A 12,500-nucleotide genomic window follows, 5' to 3' on the forward strand; every position below is an offset into this window, starting at 1 on the left:
ATAATAATAATAATAATAATAATAATAATAATAATAATAATAATAATAATAATAATAATAATAATAATACTACAAGTTGTGAAATTTTTAATAATCATTACATTATATGATTGTAGAGAAAATATGAAAACTATTTTGAGCATCAAAGGTTAGTAAACTTTGGAAACAAAAATGGGTTGTGAAAGCATTAAATTGATAATTGAATGTTTCAGAATTTCATTTGTTAAATGAATGAGAAATACTTTCAGAATTTAGTAGAAGATTGAATATTTTTTTTTTACTATCATTCACTTGAAAATACTAATCGTTTGAAGTTTAAATATAAATGTAGAAACTTTTAATTTACATTAGTAGAAAGAATATAAACAAAGTTATTACCTTTGAAAATCACTAATCCTACTTTTCATAAGGAGATGCAGATCCTTTAAATGTACGAGCTGTCTATTAGTTAGTATATGAAGTAATTTTGCTGTTCTATCGGTTTATGAGTTAGGATAAAAAACTTTCTCTTATCGTATATAATCATATAAAAGATAGGTATCTACATAGTTGAATATTGTCTAATCGAAATTTAAGGGACCGAGGATCTAGTTCCATGAAAATATTTCAAATTGTGCAATGTATGATGATTTTTTTCTATTGTAATCTGGATGAGAATATTAGGTTCTACTCTAGAATTTCTTTTTGGGTTAATATCTATTTTCTTAATCTAAAATGAGCACCTCGTGTTGTGTAAAGGATGTAGCAGTTGGCTGCCAAAGAAAATACATTGTCTTCTGATCTGGGCCACAGAGCCATTATCAGGCATTTCTATTTTACATGTATAAATATTTCCTGATTGGTTGCAAGCCTAAACTGCACTTTCCTCTCCATGTGTTGGCCCACCAGTCCAGGTCACGTGTTTCCCTCTACCTTTGGGACTGGAGTGAGTCACTGGGGGATCAGTCGATTGTCCTGGTCCTTGTTCAGGGACGAAACTGATTTGAGGCTGCATTGCACCACTTCCACTTGTCGTTCCGAGGTGTTGAGGTGCAAGACCAATTGTAAGATGAGGAGCTCCGCTATGATGGGTGCCTGCAATGTTGCTGGAACTTCGCGAGATATCTTTAGAAGATGAACAAGGGAGACCTACTATTGGATCGCCACAGCTAGACTCCACCCCAGACAGTGGTTGAATATAGTGATCGATACTTGTGCTGGAACCTGGAGTTGTGCCATCCTTACTACCAATAAGACTTATCTGTTGATGATGGTGTTGCTGATGAATGTTGTCATCAGTGGAGGTGCTGTAGATTATACCAAGCTTAGAATGTGGGGTTTGATGAATGGAAAATTTAACATGTGTTCCATGTTGCAAAGGCCAGTGAGTTGGAGAAGAAGAACTGCCAACACAAGGCTGAGTAATAACTGCCCGAGTTCCACAGCGCTCCACAGAAGCAGACCTCCTCAATCCATATTGTTGAGGGGATGACCTTTGTAGGGACATATGGGAGACTGTTTGATCTTGTTGGATAATATGTTGAGCAGGAGTTACTGAAAACTGTTGAGATGATTGACCCGGTGGTGTGTGGTGCACAACATGCTGTGTTGGGGACAAGTCGTTGCAAGAAGATGAGCAATACTGTGGTGGAGGAGGAATGTGCGTTGGTATAGTAAAGACGCCTCCTCCCGCGCTTGTTGGCGTGGAGACAGTTCTGCTGCTACACTCTGAAGTCATCTAAACAGAAATGTTAAGGTAAGCAAACGAATCATCCCCAAAAAATAGTAATTACTTTTACAATAGATATACTGTAGGCAAATAAGGAATAGGCATGTGAGGAAAATTAACAATTCTGGGTAACTGTACACAGAAAAAAAACAGCATGTAAAGTTATATTTGTGAAAGATTTATCAAAAACTAGGGAAAATTACTAAAAGAGTAAGGCCCTATCATACAGATACTATTCATATATGACCTTATTATGAAGAGAAAATCTAAAAACAAATTGAGAGTTATCTTTCAAATCCAATCAAATGTAAAAAGAACCTGACGCCTATAATCAATTTAATCTTAAAAGTAGCGATATGTGATTAGTTTTATGGATATAACCATAGAATATATCGCATTTGAACAAAATATCTGAAGCTCTAAGTTAAGAAAACTACTTTCAAAAACTGATATGATTCTGCCACGCCCAAAAAAGATATATCATGCAATATTGCTTATATATATTAATTAGATATAAGCATGTATAGAATATATGAAGCGTTTCGATTAACTTTAAAGGCTTTCATGTATTCTATATGAGTAATATAATTTACTAACTTTACACTATTTCAAGGGATAATAATTAATTTGCTTTGAACCACTCACCAGGAAAGGGTCAGATTCGGTTAAATCTGGTGTATCTACGGAATCGTGACCTCTTGTCATTCCTTCACCTGATGGCCCTCCTAAATCCTGGTTATTCTGTTTAGTTTCAAGCTCTGAAAACCGATATCATTACTTACTGAAATATTTTTACATATATGTTTTTTTTCAGAATATACAAAGTTTCAGCACTATTTCTATAAAGTGCCCACATTAATGTATCAAAGTATAATGGAAAGAAATAAAAAAAAAGGTTATGAAGTATTTGGTGAAAAGTCTAGGGTTGCTCATCAATCTGTTTTTTTGGTAAAATGAGTCAAGTGTCACTTCTGAAAACCAAGAAAATTTTCCAAACTAGGGAATATATAAAACAGTTATAAGTGAGGAGGTGAGTTTTCTTACCCTGTCCGGCCACAAGATCTGGAGTACTTGCAGAGTCTCCAGAACAATGTTTTCTTGTCAAAAACACTACGGCAGTTGCCAAAAGCAGAAATGCCCCAACAATACCAAGAAAGACCCCTAGAAGAGGTGATACGGCCCCAGTCGGACTATCTTTTGGTTCGGCTTGCGTGCTCGACACTCCGGATACTATATCAAATAGAAAAGCAAAAATTGAGTATTCTTGTCTTTAAGACTTGTAAGTAAAATATATTTTAGGAATTTTACTATTATATGAAGGAAGAGCAAATATAAAATAACAAGAATTATATTATCATCAAAAGATATCTGAAAAAAAAACGAGTAAGAAGGAAGAGTTTAGCTTATCAAAGTGATAACTAGTACTGCAAAATTTTATGAATATCTCTTTCAATAAAGAAAAGAATAAAAGTATCTAGCAAAATCTTTACGGACATTGACACGTACTCATTCTGTTCTCAGCAACTTTAAGGGTGAATGCCTCGAGGGACACAGGAGGGGAAGATCCCCTTCTGTTAATAGCAGTCAGGGTGACGATATAATCTTTCCCTGGGGCCAGACCCTCGACTGTGAAGACGGGTGACATTCCTTCCAGAACACGAACGGGCTGGGAAACACCAGTAGAGTACACAGCAGCCCTGAAAATCATTTTTTTTTTGTAACCCATTTAAGTATACATAGTAATAAAATGATTTATGAATATATATATATATATATATATATATATATATATATATATATATATATATATATATATATATATATATATATATATATATATATATATACATATAAGAGTATATGTCGAAGTGTTCAAACTGTGTGATCCGAATACTAACATCGGTAAATGAATATTGCAGTTCACCTTCAACGCTTCATACAATTCTAATTCAAGTAATTTGTTCAACGATAGAGTTCATTCTCCATTTAATACTCCAATTTCAATGAATCTTATAAAAATTGATTTATTTTGATGATCGTAATATCAAATACTTTATACCATTCTGGTTATATCTTACATATTTTTTTTCTTTAATTTCTAATACTGCTTTTATCCATAGATGTGGTTTGCCTCTTTGGATACTAAATATAATGTGTCGCCCACTAAGTTATAAGAAAAGTCTATTAGTTTATTATTATGAGTAAAAATATTAGGCTGAAATCATTTAGATGCTATGATTTATTTTCATGCCTAGTCTTTCGGAAAGTAATTTAAGGAGATTTTTTATTTTTTGTTTAATTACAAAAAAAAGAGAAAAAATCCCTTTCATAGTTACCTTACCGACGGATTTCATTTTTTTACAAGCTATTACCTAATAGGCTACCTACAAGGTAAATGTATAAAATAATTTAGATATCATAACATTTCTCACAACTGTGGTATCTATTTTTTCTAGATAATTTCATATTTTCCATATCCTCGTAGAGATTGGGTGTCTCTTCTCGGTTTAAAGGTTTAAAGACCGTTCATGAGTAGTACATGCAAGAAAGTGATATTACCCTAGCTAGACTGGCAATACCCTAAAGACTGACCTTATATACACAAGTTCATCGACCAAGCCCCTCTCCAACGAAATTAGGACCATCCCATCCTTAGCTCACAGGGATGGTCAAGTTACAGACACTTCAAGAAATTATCGAGTTTGAGTGGGAATCGATAGGTCATTCACAGATGTTCTAGTCTTATGTTTTACCCTTTTTTATATCTACTTTTGATTCTCTTTGTTTAATTTTTAAACTTCTAAAGACTTGAAAATTTGTAGGATTGTCGAATAAGACCACAAAAAAGAGACAAGTAACTAATATCCATAGAACTTTATTAGCTGCCGATTTTCAGTTAATTGCTTTACTTACTTTATATCCTATTGCTTGAGACCAAATATCTACAAAAATAAAACTAGTCCTTAGCGCACTATATTTTCCTCTCAAACTATTCTCCATTGTAGATAATGTAAGCAACAGAGTTGACAAAACATTAATCTTAGAAGCACCAGTCAATATAAATATGTGATAAATAAAAACAAACACATCAACATTTTATGCTTCCAATAACATGAGGTGGGACAATTGATACATATGGGAATTATGGGTGACTGATTCATAATAAGATGTGAAAATTAATATCCATCATATATGTAGTTTTAGTTGTGATTAATTATATCAAAAACAGTTTGATAATAATTCCATTTTATATACAGAATAACACCACTAATTGACAATAAGTCAGCTTAATTATTACCTGACACTGGATCAGAGAGAGAGAGAGAGAGAGAGAGAGAGAGAGAGAGAGAGAGAGAGAGAGAGAGAGAGAGAGACGTACAATAAATGGATTTTCAGTTAATTGCTTTACTTACTTTATATCCTATTGCTTGAGACCAAATATCTACAAAAATAAAACTAGTCCTTAGCGCACTATATTTTCCTCTCAAACTATTCTCCATTGTAGATAATGTAAGCAACAGAGTTGACAAAACATTAATCTTAGAAGCACCAGTCAATATAAATATGTGATAAATAAAAACAAACACATCAACATTTTATGCTTCCAATAACATGAGGTGGGACAATTGATACATATGGGAATTATGGGTGACTGATTCATAATAAGATGTGAAAATTAATATCCATCATATATGTAGTTTTAGTTGTGATTAATTATATCAAAAACAGTTTGATAATAATTCCATTTTATATACAGAATAACACCACTAATTGACAATAAGTCAGCTTAATTATTACCTGACACTGGATCAGAGAGAGAGAGAGAGAGAGAGAGAGAGAGAGAGAGAGAGAGAGAGAGAGAGAGAGAGACGTACAATAAATGGAAGATAACTAAAAAGAACTATGTCATTTGCAGGTCTGAAGTTGATAAGGTATTCCCAATTACTTGTTAAATCTTACATTGTCACAAGACAAAAATGTAAAAACTTCTAAGCTTGCTCTGAATAATTTAAGAAGGGTGGTATCTCCATGTAAGACTACTCAATCGGAATTTTATCACCATCTGTGTGTAGTTTTAGAATTAGGGTAGTTCCTATATAGATATCTTCAAGTGTTCTAACATGATGTTCATTTATTCCTTGTCTCTGAAGTACTTTCATTACAGGTAACATTATGACTGAATCATGTGCTTTCTCATAGTTTATAAATTCCATATAAAGTAGTTTGACATACTCTGTATTTTGTTTTTCATTCTTCATTTTACATTACATGGTTGAGTATAAGGATGTGGTCAGTTGTAGAATACAAGTATGTAAAGCCTGCAAACATTTATACACACACAGATGAGCACACATGCACAACAGCAGACAGACAGACACACACACACACGCAAACACACACACACACATATACATATATATATATATATATATATATATATATATATATATATATATATATATATATATATATATATATGCATGCATATATACATATAAATATATATATATATATATATATATATATATATATATATATATATATATATGTATATATATATGTATATATATGCATGTATATATATATATATATATATATATATATATATATATATATATATGTATGTATATATATACATATATAAAAAAATAAATATATATATATATATATATATATATATATATATATATATATATATATATATATATATATATATATATATATGGGCATATAAATAAATAAACATATATGCATATATATATATATATATATATATATATATATATATATATATATATATATATATATATATATATATATATATATATATATATATATACATATATACATTATATATATATGAATATATATATATATATATATATATATATATATATATACTATATATATATATATATATACATATATATATGTGTGTGTGTATTTATATATGTATATATATATATATATATATATATAGAGAGAGAGAGAGAGAGAGAGAGAGGAGAGAGAGAGAGAGAGAGAGAGAGAGAGAGAGAGAGAGAGAGAGAGAAACATATATATATATATATATATATATATATATATATATATATATATATATGCATGTGTGTGTGTTTGTGCATTTGTGTCTGTGTGTAGAGCATAAATCTTCTTTTGCTCAATATATCTATATTCATTTTTTTAGCAGAGGAAAACACAGCTTTATAATACTGTTCTTAATAATATGGTATTTTCACTGTCAACTTCTATGATTTTATCAAAAATATTTTCAGGGAATTTTGGTGAAGAAAGTATTCTTTTATTCCTTCTTACGACCTCAAGATTGTGGATGGTTTTATACATTGTTCAAAAATATCTTTTTAAACTTTTCATTTTACTGGGTGCAAAGAAATATATTAAATATAACTTTTTAGGTTGATTGCAAATATTAATATTAAAAAAAAATATGGTAACCTTACACATGAAATATATTAAAGTAAATTATATCATAGATACAATTAACAGGCAATAAATAGTAACATTTGTTTTACCGTAATTGTCAGTGATCCAATGTAACTATACTTAACTTACAATATCCATGATATTTCATTGATTATAAACCATTATTTCTAATTCATCGTTTCTTAGGTTAACGGATAAACACTGAGGTCTATTCACAAAAGAAGATGAGAAAAGTATACATGGAAAAAAATCAATCTAATTAGGTTCAATCTTACCTGAATGTCTGGGTGAGTCCTCCATCAGCGCCTGGTTTGCAGGTAATCAGCAACGACCCGGCTGACTGATTGGCTATCACACAATCATGGACGCTGTCTGGAGCACCTGCCATGAAGAGGTAACAATAATCCTTATGATTAAATAATTAGTAGCTACATTTATCTATACAATAATGATACGAAAAAGGAAAAAAAGTGTTACATAAATTAATTAAGTCTTTCAACTATACAGTGTCGATTTTATTTTGGTGTTATGACTAGTAGGCTATATAAGAACAATGAAATAGCTAATGTATTTCCTGTTTAAAATTAGATAACAGAATTTGGAATATACAATATAATTAGAATAATATTATATTCTTGCCCCCTCCCTTTTTTTTTTTTTTTTTGTAAAGCTGAAAGAGAGCCACGCGTTTTTTGTTTATTTAATTATGTATCCCAGTTTTTGCTTAGCTGAACAAAGGGTTTCTACAAACCTGCCGGCTGTAGAGTAAAAGCACATGGGTCTTCCTGCCTCCCCACCATGTTGGAAGCCCAGCAAAAGACAGTGCCGTAATCCCTTGCTGAATATGCTACGTATCGGAGAGTGGATTCCAGGCCACTGACTGTGTACTGTGGAAAACGAAAGTAGAATCATGAATTACATTTAAATATGGTGGATCATGAATATGACTCGCTGTAGAAGGCTATGGAATTATCCAAGCTTATATCCGTACCATATTTATATTTCAGATAAAGAAATACAGTATGGAAAAGACACATACTCTTCTCAAAAATTTTAAATGTTTTTTTGAAAATTATATCCCCAAATTTCCATAGTTGTCTTATTGTTCATATGGCAGATAGTTATAAGCTTTCATTACACAGAAATGACAGATAAACAAAAGCAAATAAATTGATAAAATTATTTAAACTGCTGAAGATTCTGCAGAGTTCCTGATATTAACTGATGTATTTATATTACATAAATTTAAAGTTTTCTCATTGCAATTCTGTTTTTCTGTTTTCCTTTCTATTAATGCAATTTTTACTATAGGGGGAGTCCATCATTGCCAGCTAAACAAGTCTTTTTCTCTTTTAAAAGATGAAACAATTAATGTTATGAAAATATGAAAGAATTCAGCTACTAATTAATTAACTTTTTGATGTGAACATTTAATCTATAGTATTTAATTTTTAACAGCCATTGCAGTAAAATATCTAGATATTTATATCCATTCATGAAAAAATAATAATTATTATAATTTAACTATATCAAGAGAAATAGTACTATTTACCCTCGATACTCCACTTTTTTTTTAGATAGGTGTATTTTAAAAAGTAAATTAGAGCTAAAATATAAGAGATGCATAATAACCTAAAACATCATAATTTTAAATTAGAAATACACAATTAGTCAATAGGACAGTCTTGTGATGGAAAACATGAACTTTGCTAAATTCTTTATTGGGAGAAATAGACTTAGAATAACAGGAAAGATAATATTACTTGTTCCAGTTGGTTTATTGTTTAAGATTTTAAAATAGGCTATAGGCAAAACAATTCTATTACTAACTATTTTAATGGTTTGATATTGCAAGTCAAATAACAGACATTAATGCCATTATGCTGATAAAAGACGTGTTGTTCTAGATGTTATTTTAAAATATACAATATTTGTTATAGATTGTTAACAGAAATACCAAAGCTTATGAATATTCCGGAGGTATTTAGAAGAAAAAAATAGAAATTAGTATTAGAGATAGTAAGTTTCATATTGTAAATAGTTACTATAGAAATAGAAGGGAAACACATTGCCTGTGACATGTCCTGGCAAGGGGCAGGAAAATTTGCTGGAAACATTCTTTTTATTTATATGATAAGTGTTCAATTCTTATCTTTAACAAAGCTAGGGATAGAGAAAGGCATACAAAGGCTCTAGATTTCTCATTAAGTAGACCTATAGGCACCAAAACCAAAAATTCTAACGGTGATAGTGAGATTATCAACACAAGTTGAAATTTAATTTTTTAATGCAATCAGTGCTTAGGATTCTGACCCACTCATCGTGTCAGAGCCCATATAATAAATAATGAGGGCACTATGAATGGGGTAAAAGGCACAGAATTTGATAGGAATGGACGAATAAACTCTTCTTCATAGAAGGTCAGTCTAGTTGATGTATTGAAGGGAAAGACAAAAAACTCAGGATGGTATTTCTTGCTATATAAATAGTCATTGATTAATAATTTTTGAAAGCCTGGGTGTTCTTCTTAGTTACCTATTGACAAGCGTTATTACATTTCTCTACCGTTAAAAATATCTGTTTTATTTTCTTCTATTCATTAAATTCAGTCGATGAAATTGGGATAGAGTTCGTAAATTATCTAATATTTTCCCACAGTGGTCTTTTAACTTTTGAATGGTTTCATTAAACTCTAAATGTAGGCGTAACCTAAGAAAAAATATTCATTACAACATAGGAGAAAAAAAAAAGAATTACATCGCTTGCAGTTATTCAGAGTTATATTGAGCAATAAGTTGAGTTAAACCAAAGAAGTAATAATTGATGTCTTTCGGTTATTATATCAAAACAATAGGTAATATAGAGTATATTTGCAGGTTATTTAAAGATCCTTCAGGACTGTTACAAGGCTACTACTGCCATGGATCAACTGGTATTACCTAGCATTCATAAGTATATAATATAAGGTAATTAAAATTACATATAATAAACCAGTGTCTAATTAGACACCCAGTTTTGTATCTAGTTATAATGAATAGGTCTTTATTCCTAGTACTATGCTTGTTATTGAAAAAAGATGACTGCTCATAGAGTTTCATAAAAAAAAAAAACTTTGGAAATATATAATCAATCAATAAGACTTGTCTCTTTCATGTAATGGATATCTCTATTTAGATATCTCATAAAGTCTAATAACATAAAGAATACAAAATTCAATACTAGTATTTTATCACCAAGGTATAAAGATAATTCATAGCCAAATATTAAGGAATATTATCTAACAATTGGGTTATTTTTCACCAAACATATATTTAATTACATAACAATATCAAATAAAGAGGAAAGAAGTGACTGGGAAATGAAACAGTTATTATAAGTTAATGAAGGCATTCACACATGGATTACCTACCTCATTTGATCTAAAGCGCGTTGAGTCTACTGTGTTGTTGAAGAGCCAGTGAAAAGTGACATTAGATGGATAAGCATCAACTTCACAATGTAAGGAGACCACCTCTCCTTCAACGGCTGTTATGGTTACCCGTCCTTGAGTACACATAGGAACATCTATGAGGTTGATATCAGGAAGAGAGGTAGGAGATATATTCCGTTAGTCTTACTGTTGGTGTGATTATTATCAACATATGTGAGATTTTCATCAAAGATATGATTTCTATAAAAACTTACAAAAAGACGGATTATTTGCTCTGAAGTAGGCTATCCTTTACCTCTGATACGAAAATATAATCTTCTTAGCATGGAACGGGATTATTTACGTTGATATATCAGGTTAAAACCCTTTAATTTACTGTTTTAATTCAATATTTTACTATTAAACAGAATGCATGATCTTTGTATGGAAGCACTATGTATAAATTTCTTTTATTTACCTCAGATATTTAATTAATCTATTGTAGAGACCTAATTTCAGAGATAAACTTCTTATATATAGTCATAATTAGTTGAATCCAATTACTCTCTTTAATGAATGAGTAAATCTACTAAACTCAAATAAATGTATGCAACTATGGATATATAAGTCCCTAATAGATTTCTGTGGAAGTCTTGAGGATTATTCGGTATAATAATCTTGATAGGCCGTTATGTATGGAATATGCATAATATTATTGACTTTTCTCTAGAAACTAAATTATTTTAATAGTCGATCCATTATATCATAAAACATTATTGTGGTTTGGAAATAAAGTAAGAATTATGTCTCAAACTCTAAATATCAAGTATAATTGCAATCGAACACAACAGAATTTCTGAGAAATCCCATTTTCCTTCACACTCCATACCCTACTTATGCCCTTTATTTTTAGTCAGAATGCTTAAAATATCAGTTATTTTGGTTTTTTTCTTTTCAAAAGATTTCATAATAGCCAGAAATACTTCCTCTACTGAACTAAGTAATATATGTTCAAAAAAATTGTTAGTTACGCTTTTTTTTCACTTTATAGTTGAGAAACTTTAAAAAAAAATAAAATCTAATCTAAGTTACATTGCATAAGCAAGTGATTTGGAATTAAGAGGAAAAATAACTAATGATCCCGTAAATTAAAAAGTAAGTGTTAGGTACAGATAGTAATACAAAGGAAATTACCCCAAATTTTCGGAGACAATATTTATATAATAATTATTTTGTACTATAATTATTCATTGGCTGTTTTCCTCTTGGTAAAGGTACAAGAGACTCTAACTATAGCATGAAGCTCTTCTAGGAGAAGGACACTCTAAAATCAAGCCAATGTTTTCTATTCTTGGGTAGTGCCATAGCCTCTGTACCATGGCCTTCCACTGTCTTGGATTAGAGTTATCTTTCTTGAGGGTACACCCAGACACGCTGTTCTATGTTATTTTTCTTCTTCTTGTATTTTTTATTAAGTTTTTACTGGGATATTCCTTACTGTCATTACCTCAGCAGTCACCAAGACGACCGGAGGAAATAGTAGAGCGTATCGGAAATATGTCTCAATCGCTCGACAAAGTAATCCCAAAATGTCCTAATGAAAATAAAGATGCACTGAACATGTAAAAGAAATGTCCAAAAAACTCCAAAACTAGCACTAATAACACCAAAAAGCTTGGAAGGACATAACACTAAATACCACAAACTATTATTGTCTTGTACATTTGGATAAAATAATCAAGTTTAAAAAAAAAAATTCTTAGCATTTCATATTATTGTTTATGATATTTAAATAATAGCTGCTGTGCCAATATATAAAAACAATGAACTTCACTAACCTTAATTAATTAAAACGAATATAGCTATGATCTTATTAAGAAATGGAGTAAAGATGAATATAATTGAATTTATATGCGAAATTTATTTTTTGATGTTAGA

The 12,500-nt window shown here is 30.3% G+C and overlaps 1 protein-coding gene across 1 annotated transcript in view; it reads right to left on the reverse strand.

Annotated features, from left to right (window-relative positions):
- Positions 1–255: 255 nt before the first annotated feature.
- Positions 256–12,500, reverse strand: part of LOC137641663 (nephrin-like) — a 144,178-nt gene continuing 131,933 nt past the window's right edge. The window contains exons 11-17 of the mRNA XM_068374433.1: positions 10,563–10,717; positions 7,905–8,040; positions 7,429–7,534; positions 3,215–3,405; positions 2,753–2,938; positions 2,354–2,466; positions 256–1,717 (exon numbers count right to left, since the gene is read on the reverse strand). Of these exons, the coding sequence (XP_068230534.1) occupies positions 851–1,717; positions 2,354–2,466; positions 2,753–2,938; positions 3,215–3,405; positions 7,429–7,534; positions 7,905–8,040; positions 10,563–10,717 (1,754 nt within the window). The 3' untranslated portion in view covers positions 256–850. The remainder of the gene's footprint in view (positions 1,718–2,353; positions 2,467–2,752; positions 2,939–3,214; positions 3,406–7,428; positions 7,535–7,904; positions 8,041–10,562; positions 10,718–12,500) is intronic.

The sequence above is a fragment of the Palaemon carinicauda genome, chromosome 1 (assembly GCF_036898095.1).
Source record: "Palaemon carinicauda isolate YSFRI2023 chromosome 1, ASM3689809v2, whole genome shotgun sequence".
NCBI classification, from domain to species: Eukaryota; Metazoa; Arthropoda; class Malacostraca; order Decapoda; family Palaemonidae; genus Palaemon; species Palaemon carinicauda.